Consider the following 22,754-nt stretch of genomic DNA (forward strand, 5'->3'; position numbering starts at 1 on the left):
CATAGTTAAATGACAAGATAAAAAGTTAACTAGGAAAACTGTTTTCTGAAGAGTCTCAAATCTAAAATTTATAAACAACTGATTCAAATTTGTAGGAATAAAAGCATGGCTCAATAATAGACAAAACATCAAAAGGTATGAACAGGCAGTCATCAAAGGAAGACATCCAAGCTATCAACAATCATATGAAAAAAATGTTCCAAATCATTACTAATTAGAGAAGTGCAAATTAGAGCATCTCTGAGGTTCCACCTGACATTAATCAGACTGAGAAAGACAACAATAAGAAAATGACATCTGTTGGAAGGGCTACGGAGAAAAGGCTATGAATTGGTCCAGCCATTCTGTAAAGCAATTTGGAATGATGCCCATCAAGTCACTAAACTGTGCATGCCTTTTGACCTACCAACACCATTGCTAGGCATATACACACTCCAAAGAAATCAAAGAAATGAGGGGAAAAGACCTCAATATACAAAAATATTTATAGCAGGTTTTTTTTGTAGTAGTCAAAACCTGGAACCTAAGGTGGGGGGGGAGTAGTGTGCCCCATTTTTTGGAGAAGGGCTAAATACATTATGGTAATATATAACAGAATGTTACATCACTGTAAGAAATGGCAAATCTCAGAGGAAAATGGAAGACTTCTATAAACTGATGAAGATTTAACCAGAACAGTTTATATCATAAAGAAAAAACTTTTAAAAGATTTTAGAACCTTAATACAATAACAAACCATGATTATCAAATCTATTTATCCAGTTCTAATCTCTCTTAACCTCCAATGTCTTATCTCCAACTCCCTACTGAACATCTAGAACTGGATGATCCATAAACATCTCAAACTCAATGGTTCAAAACTGACCTTATTATCTTTCCCCAAAAACACTCTTCTATTCCAACCTTCTCTACTGAAGACACTATCCTCAAACTTCTCATTCTCATCCCTCAATATCCAATCTGTTGCCAAATCTGATCAATCTTACCTCTGAGACATATCCCCTTTTCCCTTCTGACATTGCAACTACTCTGGCATAGGCCCTCATCATCTCATACCCGAAATACTATAACAGACTTCTGGTTGGTCACCCTTTCTCAAGTCTCTCCCCTCTCCTGTCCATCCTCCACTCAGTTACCAAAGTGATCTTCCTTAAGTACAAGTTAGATAATGTCACATCTTCCATTCAATAAACTCCTAATAATCCCTAATACCTTCAAGATGAAATATAAAATGGTCTGTTAGGCATTTAAAGCTATTCGTAAGCAGACCCCTTTCTGCCTTTCCAGTCTTCTTAAACCTTACCCACCCCATGTACTCAATGATCTAGTGGTACTGGACTAGATCCACTGTTGGATCAAGTAACAGTAGCTGTTCCTTGTACAAGATACTTAATCTCCCAACTTCCTGCATTTTCACTGACTGTGCACCACCTTCTGCAAGAAGCCTTTCTAAAGTCCTCCGTAATCTTAGTGCCTCTTAGTGCCTTCCCTCTAAGATCACCCCCAAAATATGCTACACATATCCTGTTCGTATATGATTATTTGCATGCTGTCTCCTCCATTAGATCACGAGCAGTGATAATGTTTTTGCTTTTCATTGTATCCCCAGTGCTTAGTACAGTCCTTGGCACAAAGCAGGCACTTAACATGCTACCCATCTCTTAACAGAAGTGCCTGCAGAAGACACATAACGTTTTTGGACATGGCCAATGAATGGAATTTGTTTTGCTTGACTGTGCTTATATGTTATGAAGGTTTTCTTTTCTTTTTTTAAATTAAATTGTGGGAGAGAAAGGAGAAAATAAATGCTTGTTAACTGAAAATGTAACACAATTTAAAGTTTTATTCTTTTATCTAATGTGCTTAGCATGTAGCAGGTGCAAAAATAATTGAATACTTTACAATAATTTGTTTTATTTCATTTTTTGTGATTTTTTTTTCATTTTTTGATGTTGGTTGTCCTCTTTAAAAAAGACTGGCTAATGATTTATCTATTTTATAAGGACTTTCTTGGGTCTGTTTTAAAAACAACTTTTAATCTCTTTGATTTTCAGAATTTCTATTTTGGTGTTTACTTGGGGTTTTAAACTTTGTTGGTTTTCTAGGGCTGTTTTATTTTTTGAGGGGGAGGAGAAGGGGACAGGGTTTGTTACATGTCCAATTAACTGATCTGTTCTTCCTCTTCTTTATTGATTAGAGTGTTCAAGAGACATAAAAGTTCCCTTCAAGTCTACTGGCTATATTTCTAAGGTTCTGGCATATTGCTTCACTGTTCTTATTTTCTTTAATGAAATTTTCTATTGTTTACATAATTCATTCTTTGATTCACCAACTCTTTTAGATTAAGATATTCATTCTTTGAATTATGTTTTAATTGCTTCAAAACTCTTTATTGGATAATTTTTATTTGCAGTCTCTGGTAAAAGATTTGTCAAATAGTTTGGGTTTACTGAATCTGTGAGGTTTTTTAATGCCCTAGACACATGGTCAGTTTTTTTTAAAGTGTTATAAACAACTCAGAAATGTGTCTTCCTTTTTGTTTTCATTCAGTACTCACCAGAGAGACATTATACCTAACTTTTCTAAATTTCTATTCACATTTTTGACTTACTGTTTATATTTGTTAGATTTGTTTAACTCTGGGATAGGGGGGAAGATTTGCTATCTATTCCTTCTGTAAATCAATTAACTTTTCCATTAAGTATTTAGATGCTATGCCACTCAGTGGATAGATGTTACGTATTGAAAGTAATTCATTATCCATGGTTCTAAGCATAATGTTAGTTTACCTATTTATCTCTTTTATCAAATCTATTTTTACTGCTGTCTTGTCTGAGAGCATGACAGCTACTCTTGATTTTCCAAATTCTTCTGAAGTCTATTAGAACCTGTCCTAGGCCCTAACTTTTACTGTGTGAAAGTTTCTGTTTCAAGTATGTTTTTTTATTAATAACATTGTTGTATTCTACTTTCTAACTCATTCTGCTACCCTTCTCCATTTAATAGGTGAGTTCATTCCATTCAGGTTCACAGTTACGACTGTTAGTTCCTATTAACAATTTTCCTCTATCCTATTTTCTTGTATTTTTTTCCTCTTCCCACCCACATCCCCCTCTTTACAGAGGGAAGAGGGTTGTGAGAAAGGTGTATGCTCAATAGTTACCTATATATTTAATGCAATCTGCTTCCATCCTACTTTTCCTCGTCTTCCCCTTGCCCGTTCCCTATCCTAGGTTCTTCACACTTCCTTTCCTTCCTTTTATTCAATTTCAAAATCCACCCTCTGAAACTGGAAGCTTATTTGGCTTATGACTAAGCCCTACTTGAATCTAGCGTGTCTTTTAATTCTCATCTCCCTTCTTCCTGTTTCTACCTGATTCCCTTTGAATTTATTTCTACATGAATCTCTTTGTGTGTGGGCATTTGTGTTCAACCTTTTGTCTAACTCAGATCCAAGTGAGCTAAATATGTAGAGCATTTATCCACCTCCTTCCTCCATGTTTGGTGCATACTACTTTACTCTATACTACTTTGGTGCATACTACTTTACTTTATACTCCCTTTCCTCTCTCTTTCTTCCCCTTAAGTATTCTTTTTTTCCTCTTTTCTTTGGCCTATTTTATAATTTTTCTGTCCCACTTCTTGCTTTTACTCTTTCAGCATCTCATTCTAGTAGCACAACATTCCTTTTCTTTTTCACTGTTTCAATCTGCTGAAAAATGGAAAACCAAAAGTTTGTGCAAACTATGTTTAATGTAAGGGGCAGGGGCAGCTAAGTGGTGCAGTAGATAGAGCACCGGCCCTTAAGACAGAAGAACCTCAGTTCAAATCCAGTCTCAGACCACGCACTTGACACTTACTAGCTGTGTGACCCTGGGTAAGTCACTTAACCCCAACTGCATTAAAAAAAAAGTTCCTTACTAAAAATAATAATAATAATAATAATAATAATAAAAAGGTAAAAATAAAGTAAGGGACAAAACTTTTTACCAACCCAGCTCCAGACCATATGAAATCATGCTCGCAAATATCCAACTCACATTTTCTATCTCCCCCAATATATAGGTATCTCCCCTTCTCCTTGCATTAGGAGCTGTACTGACATCAATATTGCTATTAATTCTGGAAACTATGGTTCCATTCACCATCCCTATGCCTTTCCACACCAAAAAACCTCTCTCTGGCCACTATTATTCAATATGTTTTCTGACCTTATTAGAATTCCTTGAGGACAAGGACTGTCTAGCTTTGGTATCTGTGCCTCCAGCACTCAGCACAGTCCTTGGCCCTCAAAAAGAGATTTAAAAAAAAAAAGTCTTTCATTCATATAATCTGAGTAAGAACCTCAGATGATCTCCAACAACTCATGATGAAGAATGTTATTAACTGGTGTTCAATGCATTAACTTTGTGATTTCAATTTTAACAGCTCAAATGCTCCCCCCCCCTTTTTTATCTTACTTCTTGCTTCTTGGCTGTGTTCTATATTGCTGAGGATACTGACCAAATAAAATCTAGTCAATCAAGGTATTAATGTACAATCATATAACTGGCTCACTTAAAAATCTGTCTCTAAATATTTTAATTTTTAATCAAATCAGACCATTTACTTATCAATTGCCAAAATTTGGGACAAAGTAAAATAATTAAGGTAACAAGTAACATCTGAGCAGCTATCAATTACAGAAAAGGCAAAATTAGTAAAACTTGTCTTATCTGATCATTTATGATCTACTAATCTAGATACTTTGTTTTTGTACCAGATTTGTGATTTTATTAGAGTAAGGCAGAGGTGTTAAACTCAGTAGAAATGGATCCCTTGAGGCCCCTTACTGACTTAGAAAACCACAAAAAACTATATTGTATTGAACTGCTATCTATTTCCTTAAAAATTTCCCAATTATGTTTTTGTCTGGTTTTGCAGGCCACAATTGGCCACTGCCATAGTTTTACAACTCTGGTGTAAAGAACTTCAAAGAGGGAATCCTTCTACTACTTTGTTATTTATTCTGCATCCCATAGTCAGAGACCTGCCTACAGCACTATGCATCAGAAGCAGGACTAGATATCACATTTTCCTGACTGGTTGTACTCACCTTGCCTCAAACACACACAAAGCAACCCATCCACAATCTCTTCCTAATTTTAAAAACTCTGTGGTTCCTATCCACCTGCACTATATTTACCATGACATTTATGGCCTAGGACATCAGTTAATTGTACAAAAAATGAAGAGATAGACAAAAAAGGTCCTGCAAGTTTCTTATGAATAATAATTCCCCTCATGAGCAATACTCCTTCATCTTGAAACCACTCCAACTCCCACAACAAAAGGGGTATGCAGGATCAAGTACATATTACTAGACCTCTCATTTTTTGTAGTTATCAATACCATCCTCATAAAAGCAGCATTGGAAATTATGCAAATATACATTGTACTAAAGACAAAACTCTTTGTCTTCCAAACACTGATGCTCATTTCCAGAAGGCACCCTTAGATAAATGCACTGAGTCTTCCTTTCAAAGGGTACACTGTCAATCTGTGCTTAGTGAATTTCACAGTATGCAAACAATGAATTCCAGCTCTCAAAAATCATTACTTATGAACTTTGTTTCAAAAAACACGGGCAAAGAATTAGTGAATAAGCTGAAGGTAAGCCAAAATCAGAACACTTGCTTGATTCATTGGTAACGCCTAATCTTCATCATGTAGCAGACAATGGAGTAGTCTACTTCCAACAGCAGAATTTTCTGGCTCTATATTAACATATGCTGGGTCAAACAATTGGACATGATAGTATAAAATGTAGCCTATCAAGTGCTGTCACAGAATTCAAACTATACTCGATTTTCTTGAGGAAGAATTCATCTTTTTAGGGAATAGTACAATATACCTTGTCACAAGAAATTCCAAACATTCTAAAACTTATAATAAACAAGATGTCATGTGAAACTACATAGGACTCATTTTTGCTTTGACTATCTAAAGGCCCAGTAATCTCTAATTCAGTTAACAGAATTCATAATTATTTAGTATATTTCATGCTATGAACACCTGTCTTTCCCCAAAATGTTGTCAGTGACAGGCAATATTTTAAGTTGTTTGTAAATTAACTTATTTTCCTATAGAAACAATACATAAATCTTAGTTCTCTAGGTTAATCCCACAAAATCCTACTTAGCCTGTAGTGTACTTTTAACACATACCAGTTGCACTGTACAAATCACAACCGATATATAGAAAAAAGGTTTCTATGAGGAAATGAATTTAGAGTTTCAATCTGGTAGACTAAAAGAATTGAACCAAGGGTTCTGAAGTAAGGAGCTGGAAAAGGACTCAGGACCCATAGTAGAGGTAAGGCAAAGGGAAACGGTAAGAAAGCGGGGATAGTTACTAATACTAGTTAGGAATGACCCTCCATTACTCTCTATTCTTTCACCTGGGACATGATTTATCCTCCTTTTCTTTGCCTTTCCTCCTGTTACTGAAAACTGATACTATGTGTAGGTTAAAGGTGATGATGAAGACAAATGTCTGGGGTCATAGGAAGAACAGTAGAAAAATATTTTCTTTCTTACCTCTCTTATGAGACTTGCACTAAGTTTTGAGAGAGGGAATAGCAGGATGATAAAACATAATTCCTCCCCCAACCATCTCTTCTTCTCCTGCCAATCAGTGTTTTATGCTGATGGGTAGAGACAAGGGCAAGAAGGCTTTGTCCTCCATCCCCCCAGTCCACTACAAACCCCACAGCCTACTAATTTTTTGCAATGGGATGAAGGTCCCTGTAGGTATCATCTACAGCAGCCAGAAAGCAGCAAAAGGAGAAGTCGCAGCTAGGTGGCACAGTGGATAGAGTACCAGCCCTGGATTCAGCAGGACCTTCTGAGTTCAAATCCGGCCTCAGACATATAACACTAGCTGTGTGACCCCGGGCAAGTCACTTAACCCCCAATGCCTAACAATAAAGAAAGAAAGAAAGAAAGAAAAAGAAAGAAAGAAAGAAAGAAAGAAAGAAAGAAAGAAAGAAAGAAAGAAGAAAGAGAAAGAAAGAAAGAAAGAAAGAAAGAAAGAAAGAAAGAAAGAAAGAAAGAAAGAAAGAAAGAAAGAAAGAAAGAAAGAAAGAAAGAAAGAAAGAAAGAAAGAAAGAAAGAAAGAAGCAAAGGGAGAATGAAACACTTGGCAATAGTAAAAAGAAAAGTGGAATTTCTCCAGGATGTCCTGGCTAGGGCAATCATTTGTAAGGAATTTAAGTTGTATGAATAAGTTAGGTACTAAAAATCTAAACTTGTCTGTCTTTAACTCATAAACAAGTATACATGAAATATACTTTATGTAGTCTCAAGGAATCTTTTCATAGATACCTATTTAATGTTTTAAATTTCCAACCACTCTGGAGAATAATTCAGAATTATGCCCAAAGCGCTATAAAACTCTACATATCCTTTAACTCAGCAATACTATTACTAGGTCTGTATCCCAAAGAGACAAAAGAAAAAGGGAAAGAAGCTGTGTATAAAAATATTTATAGCAGCACTTTCATGGTGGCAAAAAACTGGAATGTCCCTCAACTGGGGAATGGCTGAACTAATTTGTGGTATATGATTGTGATGGAATATTATTGTGCTGTAAGAAAATATGAAGGGAATGGTTTCAGAAAAACTTGAAAGACTCATATGACCTGATACAAAGTGAAGTGAGCAGAACCAGGAAAACACTGGACAAAGTAAGAACAATAGGGTAACAATGTTGAATTATAACAACTGTGAAACTCAGTTACTCTGATCTATACAGTAATCCATAATTCCAAAGGACTCACAATGAAAAATGCTATCCACCTCCAGAAAGAACTGATCAACTTGGAGTGGAGATTGAAGCATACTTTTTTCCACTTTATTTTTCTTGAAGTTTTTTCGGGGGTCTACATGGCTAACATGAAAATGTTTTGCACAACTTTGTATGTATAATGGTTATCATATTGCTTGCTTTTTCAATGGGCAGGGGAGGAACTGGAGAGAAGAGAATTTCAAACTCAAGACTTAAAAAAAAGTCCATTTCCCCCCTAAATTTTTTGTGTAATTTCTCCTCTCATGTTGTGAATCTCTCCCCAGTCATCTTTGCTTTATTCAGTATTAGAATCAAATTATTGTTGTTGTTCAGTAGCTTTCAGTCATGTCCAACTCTGCATGACCTTACATGGGATTTTCTTGGCAAAGATACTGGAGTGGTCTGCCATTTCTTCTCCAGCTCATTTTAAAGATGAGGAAACTGAGGCAAACAGGGTTAAGTGAACTGCCTAGGGTCACACTGTTATTAAGTGGCTGAGGCCATATTTGAACTAAGGAAGATGAGTTTTCCTGATTCCAGGCCCAGTACTCTATCCACAGTACCACCTAGCTATAAACTAGTCCAGCAGGAAATATAGAAACCCTATTTAACAAAATGTCTCTTTCTTTCACTCCTATAATAAAAAGCATTTTATTTCTTGGTTTATCTTTTGTTGGTTAAATATCCACATCCTACCTGTAGCTATAAAAGCGATCTTTTTAATTTTTTCATGGTATCTAATATTCAGATAGCATATCTACTTTTAGCTGATTTGTGGTATATGGTATAAGATGTTCGTCTATACTTAACTTCTGTCTAACTGCTTTCCACTTTTTTCCAGGAGGCCCTGTCAACCGGCTAATTCTTTCCCAAGTAATTAATGATAAGTTCAATTGTATCTAATTTTTAATGACCTAGTCCCTAACATTGACCTAAATTTTCTATTTTTTAACCAATACTCTATATGGGGTTGCAAGGGCTATTACCCCTCATTCCTATTCCCCCCTCCCCCATAATTTCCCTTAGGATTCTAGAGCTCTAGTTCCTGCAAATAAGTTTTACATTATTTGGTCTGGCTCCATAAACCAGTCCCTTGATGACTAATATAACACTAAATGTATAAATTATTTTAGGTAGTAGTTATTTTTATTACATTGGCATATCCTAGTCAAGAACATCGACTATTTCTCTTTAGGTGCTTTGTAATTATTACTTTACAGGTGGTTAGGTAAGCCATAGTGGACTGATTCAGATATTTTATGCATTTTGTAGTTAGTCTGAATAGGAGTTCTGTTTCCATTATTTCCTTCTGGATTTTGTTATTGCCACATAGAAATGCTACTGACTTATATGGGTTTTATTTTGTGTCCTGGTTGTTTACTGTCACTACTATTACAATTAGGTTCTTTGCTGATTTTCTAGGGTTTTCTAAGTAAACCATATCATGCAGTTTTATAACTTCATTGCTTATATTTATGTTTTTAATATCTTTCCTAGTTTTACTGCTATTGCTAGCATTTCTTTAACTATGTCAAACAACAGCAGGAGGAAATGGCAACTATATTTAATTCCTGTATTTACTGTAAAGCTTCTGGTATTTCTCAACTGAATATAATAGTAGCATTTGGTTTTAGATACTTTTTTCATGTTTGTTTTTTTTAAAAAGTGTGAATGGATAAAGTTTAATCAAATATCTGATAAGACGTCAGAGATATCTTCTCACTCTAAAACCAAGCTATAAAGGAATTAACACAAATAGATATTACTTGCAGTTCTTCAAACAGGGCACTACAGTGTGTCTGCATTATCTGGACCCGTACCTGAAGAGTTTGTTTTGTCTCCTCACCGCTTTCTCTTAGTTTCTTTAACTTCCTTCAAGACTCAAACACAAATCTCTGCAAGAGGCCTTTCTGGTTCTCCCTGCAACTAATACTGACCCCTCTCAGACTGCAATCTAGTTACTTCCCTGTTAGAATGTAAGCTCCTTGAAAGAGGGACTGTATTTGCCTTTCTTTGTAACTCTAGTCCTAAGCACAGTGCTGGTACATAGTAGATGCTTAATAAACACTTTTTGACTTGGACAAGAATTAATCAATAAACAACATAAATTTGTTACTGACAATACAACAGCAGCAGCAGCAGTAGAAAACATTAAGACTGTCCAAACATATAGTAATAATTCTCTGTAATAAGCATTGGGTACAAAACAGAACAAAATAATTCCAATTTCACAGACTTACCTTAGCAGTAGTTCCTTGGGAAGCTTTTTATTGATCACAGCTTCATCATTGTTTGAGAACATCTGGGGGGAAAAAAGAATGTAAAGTTCTACAACTTTTAGAAACTCTACTCTGCTCATATAGTAGAAATTCTTTTAAGAATGAAGTCAGAAAAGTAACCCAAGACAAAACAGTATTTTTAAATCCATCCCTCTTCCAAACTTCCTTAGATCCATGAAAACTATTACCATCCTGTCAGTCACTCAGATTCCTAACCTTGGAGTCATCCTTGTGTTCTGTCTCCTTTATTCCCCTCATCTAATCAATTACTAAATACTGTTAATTCTATTTCTTATCTGTCCTCAGGTCTCTATTCACACACCTACTTTCTCACATACTATACCAACTTCCCTAGGTCAGAGTCTCTCATCTGGAGACCAGCCTCCAAATGGTCTCCTTGCTTCAGTTCTACCTTCCCCTTTCAATGAGGTTCTTTCTACAGCTACCACATTGACCTTTATAACAAAAAAAATAAAATAAAGAAATCTGACAACGCTACACCCTTCCTAAAAATCTTAAGTAGTTCACTCCTCAGCATGGCAATTTGGCTCCCAATTAATTACCTTGCTAGTATTACTTCATATAATTCCCCTTCCTACACTCTCAGTTTCCCCCTGCAAGGTTTATTTCCTGTATGGAACAGTCAATCTCTCCCCTCCAGGCCTTTGCATAAGACATGCCTGCACAACCTTTGCCTGTCAAAGGATTTCCTCTACATACAAAGGATGTTTTCCTCTACATTTTTCATTGGCCACCTGAAATCCTTGTGTAGACCTGGCATAAGAGATTCCTTCATATCTCTAAAATGCACTAACTCAATAGTTCCCAAACTTATTTGGCTTACCACCCCCCTTTTCAAAAAAAAAAAAAAACTCAGCGACCCCTAGAAACCCTTCAATGGATTTTTTAACGTGTGTCATTTCAAAAATATATAATGTTTGAAATGACACTAATTTAATATTTTATTGTAAATTTGCAGGTTTTTTTCCTGCATTGACGTTTTGATGATGCAATACCGGGGGGCATATAACCATATAGTATCATATTGTAAACAAGTCATTACATGCACATCTTCCTGCTAGACTTCCATACAATGAGCTACCTGCTTGCCTACCAACACTTGCTTGTTAAGACCTGTTGGCTGGCTTGACCATTGACTGGGCTATAACTTGCATTTTGTGTTTTTATTTAGAAAATAACGTCCTAATCATGACTTTAACTGTCACAACAGGTGACGTCTGAATGGTTTTCCAAATTTTTCTTATCTTCTTTCCTTATGCTGACACTATCCCCTTATTTTTATTAAACACCTCCCAACTGCACTTGAGGCTGCTACCACCCCCCCATCTTCTAGTCCCCCAGGGGGCAGTATTGCCCACTTTAGGAACTTGTGCACTGACTCCTCAATTCTACACCATACAATTCATGTATCACTTCCTACCCAGTACCTTTCTTGGCACATATGGTCTTAAGCTGTTAGCACTGTCTAAGGTTATTTTGTATGACTGTTGACATACTTGATATTTATTTTTGTACGTGCTGTATTTCTTCAGTAAAATATAAGCTCCTTCACGGAAAGTATTCTTTCACTCATTTAGTTTTACTCCTAGGACCTAGAAGTAGTAGTTTAATGTTTGTGAGTTTTACTTAAAATCACTCCCGAAGCTAAAGGATTACTCAAGGTCACTTAAAACATCATAAATCCTGGAAAAGAAAATCCCTACAGTGGGAACAACCACAAAAAAACTAACCTAATTTAAGATATCTTTAAACATCTCTCATATTTAGCTTATTATCTATAAAGCTTCCATTAATGGTATGAATCTTTTAAAAACTTGGAGGGAAAGGAAGCGTCTTTTTCAATGCCTTTTACAGCCTACGGTACAAACTGATCTACATAAGTCATTCCTATCAGGAATGGACAGCCTCAAGTCAGAACCATCACTGTTGCTAGAGAAAGTCTGTGGCTTAGTTGCCTTAGCAAACCAGGGATAAAAATATATAACCAAGAACCCAAACACTGGAAAATCTCTAAAGGAAGTTAGCTGAAAAAGACTTGTTCTTATTACTGAAATGAAATTAGGAGACTAATTTTTCTACTTTATTAAAATAGTACTTTCAGCATTAAGTTTGCTCATATTAACTAGCAAAATGAATCTTCAATGCCTGGCTAAGAAGTTAACACATCAGCTGACTTGCAATGAAAAACCACCAAAACATCCAAGCAGAAATTACTAAGTAACTATGCGTAAGGCACCAAAGGTTTTCACAGCAGGGCAAAATGATAAAAGCTGTCTTTTAGGAGGATTAGCTGGGGAGCAGTTACGTAGCAGAAATGGAATAGGAAAAGACTAGTTAAGCAGGAAAATATTTCAATAGCCCATGGCAGAGTCACCACTGGGTGGTGGCAGAAAGAATGAATAAAAGAGAACACAAGAGACATGGTGAAGGAAAAATAACTTAGTGACTGATCAGAAGGCAGAAAGAAAGGAATGAATCAAAGATGCCTACAAAATTCAATTTCAACACTAAGTTAGGAGAATAGTTCATGAATAGTTAAGTTAAGAAGAGATGGTTTGGGGGTTTTGTGGGGAAAGGAAGGAAGGACCAAGTGTTGTTAAGACCACTAAGATGAGAGTAAGAAGACTGTGTTCCAGCCCCAGGCACTGTAACTCTGGAAAAGTCACAAATAAGAAGTCAGAAGAGAATTACTTGTTGGTAGAAATGGAAGGGGATGTGTGGCTGTCTGCATAGATATGATAGCTCGTTTACATGAGTAAATGAGCTCTATAAAGGAACAGACAAGAAAAGCAAAGACTCAGGACACCCAGCTAAAATCTGGGAAGGAATCAGGAGAAAGAAACAGAATGGTTAGCAAGACAGGTAGATAATTAGCAGTATGTGTGACAGAAGCCAAAAGAACAGTTTCAAGGAGTAGATAAGTGCCCAATGTCAGAGAAAGATCAAGACAAAGGCCTCTGCATTTGGCAAAAAGGTTAGGGGCATCCAGAGAAAAAACAGTTTTACAAGAGTAGTGGGGGTAAAAACCAGATCATAGGAGGTTAAGAAGGGAATTCATTCCAATACAAAAACATTCATTTACTGTGAAAGAATATAAAGATGAAAAACAACATAACTGCTGTCTTCAAAGAACTTACACACTAGTAGAAACAGTCATATACAAATATAACTATAAAACAAATTTTAAAATAAAAATATGAAACATAAAATTAGAATGGCCTGAGAAACACAAGACTTATTCTTGCTAAGAAGGGATGGGGGCAGGGGGAGGAGGAAGCCTGGACTACTGGGGAAAGGATGGTGCCACCAGTAGAAACAGGGAAATTAGGAGGAAGATTTAAGGCAATCATAATTTCAGTTTTTGACACGTTGAGTGTCCAACAAAGTATTCAAGTAAAGAGCTTTCTTTTATGAGATAGGATAGGGAAGGGAAAATACTTGTGAACTGAAAAAATAAAATAAAAAAAAAAAGCTTCACGGGGGACAGCTAGGTGGATAGAGGACCAGCCCTGAAGTCAGGAGTACCTGAGTTCAAATCCAGCTTCAGACCAAACACTTGACACTTACTGTGTGACTCTGGGCAAGTCACTTAACCCCAACTGCCTTAAAAAAAAAAAAGCTTCACGGTAAGATAGATGAAACCATTCTAATGAAATTATATACAAATGAAATTTTATGTGAAAAGGTGATGAGAATCAATTAAGACATGCCTATGATCATAGTCAATTCCAAGGTAATTTCAAATACACTGAGCTAGTTGAATTTCTAATTTTAAAATGAGTTAGCCACATTCAACAGCCCCTTCTGATGAGTGTATATTCCTAAACATTTAGATTTTTAAAATCCCGGTGACTTGGTCTGTTTTGGCACTTGACTGTTGCTCTGTGTAAAACTATAATCATTTTCCCCCTAAATTAGATGATTGAGGAATAAATATGACTTTCAAACCTCTAGTTCCAAAAAGACTGAAATTGTCCAAGTGAGATTCTAAATACTATGAAGCAACTTTTTAAAAAATATTATGTCTTTGTGATAATTTGTTTGACACACTCAACTCTAACTATAATAAAGCATTTCTATAATCTAGTTTACAAACTTAAAAATTACCAAGCAGAAAAATAAGACCTGAGGGACCAAGCCAATTGTCATTTATGCAAATGAAGTCTGAAACCAGGGTCTGGCTGGAAATGTGGAGGTTGATAGACTGGGCAAAGTAGGGGAAAAATAAATATTCATTTGCTCAGTGAATAAGCATTTTTATGAATAAGTAAATAATTTTTAAGTATCCTCACTATCTCTCCATCACACCTCCCCATATCCAAAATCTGCTGCCAAGGCCTGTCCATTTCACCTTTGCAACACCTCTCCAATACAAGTCCTCCTCTCTTCTGACACTACCATCACTCTAGTGCAGGCCTTCATCACCTCACACCTGGACTATTTCAATGGCCTGTCTCAGGTCTCTTCCTACTCCAATCTATCCTCCATTCAGTCACTAAAGTGATTTTCCTAAAACACAGGTCAGATCAACTCAATCACCTCCCCACCCTCCAAAACACACACACACACACACACACACACACACACACACGCACGCGCGCGCACGCTATCTCTCTTTCTCTCCCTCTCCCCTCATCAAATACAAATGCGGTGTTTGGCATTCAAAGATTTTCATAATCTAGCCCCCTCCTACCTTTCCAGGCTTCTTATACCTGAAGATCACCATTGGCTCTCTGGCTATTCCAGAAACAAAATATTTTATCTTTTGGTTCCAGGCATTTTCTCTGGCTCTTCTGGCATGGAACACTCCCTTGTCCACTCCAACTACAGAGTTCCCTAGCTTAGGTACCAACTTAAATCCCACCTTTTAAAGAAAATTTTCCCAAACTCCTCTTAATTCTAGTACTTCCTCTCCATTTATTTCCTATTTATCCTGCATATAGCTTGCTTTGTATATATTTGTTTGCATGTTATCTCTTCCATTAGGTTTTAAGTTCCTTGAGGGCAGGCACCCGGTTTTTTTTTTCTGTTTTATTAGTTTGGTTTCTTTTTGTATCCCCAGGGCTTAGTACAGCGTACATAGTAGGCCCTTAACAAATATTTGGGGGCAGCTGGGTGGCACAGTGGATAGAGAGCGCCAGCCCTTTAGTCTGGAAGACCCAAGTTCAAATCTGGCCTCAGATCAAATACTTGACACTTACTAGCTGTGTGATCCTGGGCAAGTCACTTAACCCCAACTACCTAAGCAAAAACAAACAAACAAACAAACAAAAACTAAAAACCACAAACAAAAAAATCCCACAAATATCTGATTGATGAAGTAACACTAAATCACTTCAGAGGAAGGACTCCAGAAGAGCTATGCTTTACAGCTAATAAAACAAAGGGCAGGCTAACTTGTCAGAATATAGAAATAAAATTTATTTTTAAAATTTTTATGCCACATCCAGAGAAAGAACTATGGAGTCTGAATACAGATGGAAGAATACTATTTGCTTGCCTTTCCCTTTGTTGTTTTGTTTTATTGTTTCATTCTCGTGGTTACTCCCATTAGCTCTAATGTTCTTTACATCATGACTGAGAAAATATGCTTAACATGAAAGTATAAGTAGAGCCTTTATCAGATTGCACACCATCTTGGGAGGTGGGGGTTATGGGGGAAGGAGGACAGGGAGAGGGAGAAAATTTAAAACTCAAAAAGCTCATGGGGGCAGCTAGGTGGCACTGTGGACAGAGCTCTGGCCTTGGAGTCAGGAGGACCTGAGTTCAAACCCAGCCTCAGACACTTGATACTTACTAGCTGTGTGACCCTGGGCAAGTCACTTAACCACAACTGCCTCACCCCCCAAAAAAAATTTGTGGAAGTGAATGCTGAATACTAAAAATAAATAATTATTTTTAAAAATAAGGTATCTATGACCATCTTTCCGATCTCAGAGAATGACTAATCATAGGGGTGATGGTAGAGAGTTAAGTAGACAAGATGAAGCTAATATAAACAAAGTGGTTTTGTTGTTGAAGTTGTTGAAGGGGAAGGGGAAGAATTCAAATGCGTTATAACTAACATCAGTGAGGAGAATTCACAGAGTATAAAACTCCTTCCACCAATGCACATCAGCAAGTCACCTGTAATTTCTAGTCTTAGAGAAAGAGTTCTTAACTTGAGATTTATGAATTTTCAAAATATTTCATAACTATATTTCAACATAAATGGTTTACTTCGTAATCTTACATAATTTATTGTACATATCTAAAACCTTTATTCTGAGAAAGAGTCCATATGGCTGCCAATGGGGTTAGTGATACAAAAAAGGTGTAAAAAAAAAAAAAGTTGCCAGAGGCACTAAGTTAAATTTGTTTTCAACATATACTATTCAGTGAAGATCTTTACATTAAAAAAATAGATTAAGTTGATGGCCTGTTTATTTCATATAATACAATATAACACAAGTTCCAGTAAAACAAAATAACAGAAACAAATCACTTGGACTTCACAGTTAACAGACTACTACCAGTACAGTACTTCTTCAACAGAGACTACCCAATTTGTGGCTAATAGCATGTTTGTCACTAAACTACCTAAAGAGGTAACTTGGTATTTGGGTTTAAAGCTTACATAGAATTGCAGTGAGGCTCCAAGCTGCAATGCCCAGATCTATATTTCAGGGGCCACTTATAATCTATCATCCATATTTGGAAAAAATCTTTGAAGTTGTAGATTTACAAACAAATTTACTCCCATAAGCAATTTTTATTGACACAGATTATGCTGCTCCTCTACATCCAGCAACACCAGATGTTTTTTCTAATAGACTAGTTTTCTTGCCAGAAACTAAGAGAAAACATCTTTCTGTGAACAGTTAAACCTAAAACAAAGTAAATATACCCCCTCCACCCAATATCTTATTCCCAGTAGGAATATAACAGCTTTTTAGATACAAACTACAGCCAGTTCATTATGATCTCATGACTAAATATCTCCTAAGAAAAGAATCCTGAGATATAAAACAATAAAGAAAGGGTACTGGGGACCAGACAATGCTAAGTAGGCCCAACGTCTCTCTTTTTTAAAAATTAATTTATTTTGATTTATCAACAATCACTTCCATATGCTTTTGAGCTTAAAATTTTTCTCACCCTTCCTCCCCACCACTCTCCCCAAGATGGCACACAATCTGATATAGGCTTTACATTTACGTTCCTATTAAACATATTTTCACATTAGTGATGTTGTAAGTAAAAATTAAAACCAACAGGAGGAACCATCAGAAAGAGGAAACAAAACTCAACAGAAGAGAAAAAAAATTCAACAATTCAACTTCCATAGTTCTTTCTTTGGATGTGGACAGCATTTTCCATCTGGAGATGTCTTAGATCCTTGTACTGCTAAGAAGGGTTAAGTTTATCAATTAGTCATCGCACAACATGGCTGTTATTGTGTACGAAGTCCTCTTGGTTCTGCTCACTTCACTCAGCATCAGACCACATAAGTCTTTCCAGGTTTTTCTGAAGTCAGCCTGTTCATCATTTCTTATAGCACAGTAGCATTCCATTACATTCATGTACCACAACTTGCTCAGCCATTCCCCAACTGATGGGCATCCTCTCAATTTCCAATTCTTTGCCACCACAAAAAGAGCTGCTATGAATATTTTTGTATATGTGGGTCCTTTTCCCATTTGCATGATCTCTTTGGGATACAGCCCTGGAAGTGCTATGCCTGGGTCAAAGGGTATGCACATTTTTGTAGCCCTTTGGGCATAGTTCCAAATTGTTCTCCAAAATGGTTGGATCATTTCACAACTCCACCAACAATGCATCAGTGTTCCAATTTTCCCACATCTTCTCCAACATTTATCATTTTCCTGTTTTGTCATGTTGGCCAATCTGATAGGTGTGAGTTGTTTTCATTTGCATTTCTCTAATCAATAATGATTTAGAGCATTTTTTCATATGACTATAGATGGCTTTAATTTCTTCATATGAGAACTGTCTGTTCATATCCTTTGACCATTTATCAATTGGGGAATGGCTTGTATTCTTACAAATTTGACTTAATTCTCTATATATTTTAGAAATGAGGCCCTTATCAGAGAGACTGGTTGCAAAAATTCTTTCCCAATTTTCTACCTTCCTTCTAATCTTAATTGCACTGGCTTTGTTTGTGCAAAAACTTTTCAACTTAATGTAATCGAAATTATCCATTTTGCTTTTCTTAGTGTTCTCTATCTCCTGGTTGGTCACGAATTCTTATGTCCTCCATAGATCTGATAGGTAAACTATTCCTTGCTTTCTCAGTTTGCTTATAGTATCAGCCTTTATATCTAAATCATGAACCCATTTTGACTTTATTTTGGTATATGGTGTGAGATTTTGGTCCATAAATAGGCCCAACTTCTCCACCTTTGGACAACTTCTGGGATCCAACTCAATTTCTTGGGTCTTTTTCTACCTTGAATTCTTTTTTGCTCACAGTCCAACTATCTAATACCAATGTCTGTTCTGAATAAAAGATCTTGCTTTTTTCCATTTAGATTATTCTACCATATCCAACTTCATCCACCAAAATATTTTCTGGTTCTGAGTAATCCCACATGACCTACCGGGTGGCTGGACCATACTTTAAACAATACTACTCCATTTGAAAAATGCCCTACTTTAAAAATAAAAACAAAAAAACCTCTTTGGAGTTATGAAGCCAAAGGGAAAAGTGACTAGATATTTACATCAAACAACAGGCATCTAATACAGACAGAAAAAAAAAGACATTTAAAAGCTTTAATTAGGAAGGGGTGGATAGTAAATAAACCCAATCCAATTTCAAAAAGCCCTAAGAGAATGGATGGCTTAAAATTCCCATGCAAAAGTTCCACCTCATGTGCCAGAACTCAAAAACTGGCAGAACTTTTGGAATTTTCCAAGGCATATGTCAGTTAGTAATTTTACATTATCACTCAATACACAAAGCAATTTCACAGTTCTGAAAGTATTTCTAAAGCTATTATGCATTTACATAACAACATTATTGATTTGTAGAAGTAGTATTTCTTTGGTTGATCCAGGAATATAATTTCAGAGTTCCATAGCCATTACCTGTTCTATATAGAACTACAGAATTTCATAGTTGAAATTCAGTGGCCATCTAGTCCAACTTAAACACAAAATGGAAGCCAACTATAATATACCTGACAACTATAATATACCTGACAACTATAATATACCAGAATCTCTTCTGGAATCCCTTCAATAAAGTGGAACTCACCAATTCCCAAGGTAGATCATGCTATTTTTTATTAGGAAGTTTTTCCTAACATCAATATTAAACTTGTTTATTTAACTATCACTCCTGGTTCTGCCCTTTGAAGCCAAAGAGGTCAAACCATTCTCATATGTAACAGCCCTTCAAATATATGAATATAACCAACAGGGTGATGGGACCTGGATCCCTACAAAGAAAAGACCACATCTTAGAAAGCAACTCTCAGTCCCTGAATTTTCCCATACATTTCAGCAGCCCAGATCACTGGTGCCTCAGCCCAAGGCAACTGGCCCACCCCAGCCCACCTATATCACCTAATTAGCTTACTTGACATCCTTTCAGACTACCTGCACATATGATCACTCCTTAATCCCAACTAGACAACCAAATTAGCCTACTAGATAGTCCTTTCATAGTTTCACCTGGCCCACCCTGGACTACTTAGCATTCCTTAATCCCATCCAGATCCTTTCACAATCCCTTTTTAAATATAAGCATCCAAAAAAAAAAGAGTGCTAAAGAAAAAAGGGGCAGCTAGGTGGTGCAGTGGATAAAGCACCGGCCCTGGATTCAGGAGGACCTGAGTTCAAATTCAGCCTCAGACACATAACACTAGCTGTGTGACCCTGGGCAAGTCACTTAACCCCACTGCCTAGCCCCCCAAAAAAAAGTACTAAATATAAGCATCAGTTTTACTCCATTAAGTTGTAGGTTCACTAGGAACCTTGCCTGCTACTATTGTTACAATAAACTACCCCTAGACTGGAAGATGGTTTGAGTGTGTGAATTCATTCTAGGCAGACATCGTCTTGTACCCTGACATTTTGGGATTCCCAGAAATCCCAAACAGCATCACGACTGTATCAAGTCCTCCTTGAATTTTCTCTTCTCCAGAGCAGACATTCCTAGCTCTTTCAATACATTCTTTCTATAACATAAACTCATCTTTCATCATATTGGTTGCCCTCCTTTGGACACCCTCTAGGTTTATCAATATCTTTACTAACATAAGGTTAATGAGGAATGGAGCTAGACCCCAAAAAGGAAAAACCCTGGACTTTCCCACATGGCCAAATCTCTGGAATTCTCCTGAGGCTATAATGCTATCCCTATGGCCCCAGGCTACTTCCCACCTTTAATCCTAGTTCTATTACCTCACAGACTACTTGACCACTCCTAGATCCCTCCCATAGTCTTTCTGTATATAAGGTCCATCTTGTCTCCATTAAGATGCTTAGATTCTTATAATCTAGCCACTGCTTACTCATGTTCAGACTTCTCAAGAGTCTGCCCAATATGATGGATGTTCTAATAAACCTTGTCTTTGGCTAAAAGAAGGCTTGGGTCGAATTCTTTGAGGCAGACCCTGTGTATTGTGATTTTGGGGTCCCAGGACCCCTGAACCTCTAAACCGCATCATTTTGGTGGCCTGTACGGGGAAACTGCCTAACCCTAAGTTCTTCTCCAGCCAAGACTGGAAGGTACGTAAGTCTCCTCCCTCCCTCCTTTCTTGCTCTGCAGTTGGGGTCGCTCTCCAAGCACCAAGGCTTAGAAGTCCTTTTCAGGCAGACAGTTAGGAGGCTGTCTCTCACTCAGCCTGATGCTATCAGGCTCTCAGTCCACTGGATCAGTTCAAGGCCATGGACCTGGGTACACCTTCCACAGCATGGAGGACAAGGACGGATGCCCTGTCTGGAAGTGTATGCTCAATTCTGTTAATTCCCTCAGCACTAGGGAACTGGGGAAAACTGCAGTTGCTTTTTGGTTCTCTGAGGCTTACTTACTCCCTTCCCTCTGCATCTCTGAATCCTCCTTCATGGATCTTGGCATATTCTGGAGGTTTTGTGATTGATCATTAAGGAGTTTTGAAACACCTATACAACCTGGTCACACCCTTCCCTTGAGTCAAGAGGGTTATCTGTTAACCCCTCTCATAGGAGAAGAGGGTTTCATTCTTTACCCCTCACCTTTAATGCTGATTAAAGGAAGGAGGGGTGAGGGGCAGCAGCTACGGCTTGGGCCCCTCCTGGCAATGGCCTTGGGCTCTAGGGCAATCTTTGCCTGGAAGCATCACCCAGGTTCAGCACAACCTGCTCAGGGTAAAGAAGCTGGCCTCCGAACCTGCGTAAGCACTTTCTTCCTAAAGCTTTAGTTTTAACTGTCAATGATGAGATATTGATTCTCTGTGTAAAGTAACTTGAAAACGCATTTGACAGAACTGAAGTCACCTGATTGGTAATGGGTTAGTTTCAAGTTTCAAATTGGTGAACTTTTTCTATCAGTTATGTCAAGCAACTTTTCATAATTTGGTTACCACTAAAATAGTTTGGCTATTATTGGTTATTGTTTTAATGTGTAAACTAGCTGAAAAGCTTGTTTGAGTTATGTATGACTTGCTGAGAATTTGCAAGTGTAACTGGCTTTTTACACCAGGACAAATTTAAGTTTGAGATGTAAATCCTGGAAAAGTTTTTTCCTAAACTGTGATTAGTAAAACTTGCTGTTTGAGGTAAAAGCTCATAGAAGATTTTATTTTGAGTTGTCTGATGAATCATAATCCATCAATAATCAATAATCCACCACCTTGAGAGAAATGCCACAAGCTACTCAAAGAATGTGATACTGGTGGGAAGTCAGCATTGGGAGTCTGCCCAATATGATGGATGTTCTAATAAACCTTGTGTTTGGCTAAAAGAAAGCTTGAGTTAATTTCTTTCAGGCAGGACCCATGTGTCGTGATTTCGGGGTCCCAGCATCCCCAAACCTCAACATAGTCAAAGCTAATTTCATCTGCAATATAAGGAAAACTTGCTAACAACTAAGAGCTATTAAAAATGAAATCACTCATCTCAAAATGTAGCTAAGTTACAAAAGTATTCAAGTAGAGGAGAAATAAAATTTTTTCTATATCAGGAAAGAGGAAGCATTAGTTGACCTCAAACGTTCTTCCCAGTTCTAATATTCTGAGTCTGTTACAGAAACCAAAAGAAATCTAATAAATTAGAATCATGATTTATTTTTTAAAATACCCATGACATAGCATAATAATTAGATTAAAAGTTACAACTATTGAATTTTAGTAGGCAAAGAATAAAAAATTTATGCCAATTCATTATACAGAATTGGAAATTGAGGGAATGTCCATCAATTAGGGAATGGCTGAATAAGTTGTGGTACCTGAACGTAATGGAATACTATTGTGCTATAAGAAATGATGAGCAGGCGGACTTCATAAAGACTTGGAAAGACTTATATGAACCGATCCTGAGTGAAATGAGCAGAACCAGGAGAACACTATACATGGCCACAGCCATACTGTGGCTGACCTTGACAGACTCTGCTCTTCTCAGCAATGCAAGGATCTAAGA

General features: G+C 36.9%; 1 protein-coding gene across 2 annotated transcripts in view; it reads right to left on the bottom strand.

Annotated features, from left to right (window-relative positions):
* The window catches only part of FBXL20 (F-box and leucine rich repeat protein 20), a 108,546-nt gene that overhangs the window by 42,959 nt on the left and 42,833 nt on the right, over positions 1-22,754 (bottom strand). For both annotated transcript variants that reach the window (XM_020997551.2, XM_020997552.2), the window contains exon 2: positions 10,068-10,129. In XM_020997551.2, coding sequence (XP_020853210.1) covers positions 10,068-10,129 — 62 coding nt within the window. The remainder of the gene's footprint in view (positions 1-10,067; positions 10,130-22,754) is intronic.

Source organism: Phascolarctos cinereus, unplaced genomic scaffold (genome assembly GCF_003287225.1).
Source record: "Phascolarctos cinereus isolate Bilbo 61053 unplaced genomic scaffold, phaCin_HiC Scaffold_5;HRSCAF=322, whole genome shotgun sequence".
Taxonomy (NCBI): Eukaryota; Metazoa; Chordata; class Mammalia; order Diprotodontia; family Phascolarctidae; genus Phascolarctos; species Phascolarctos cinereus.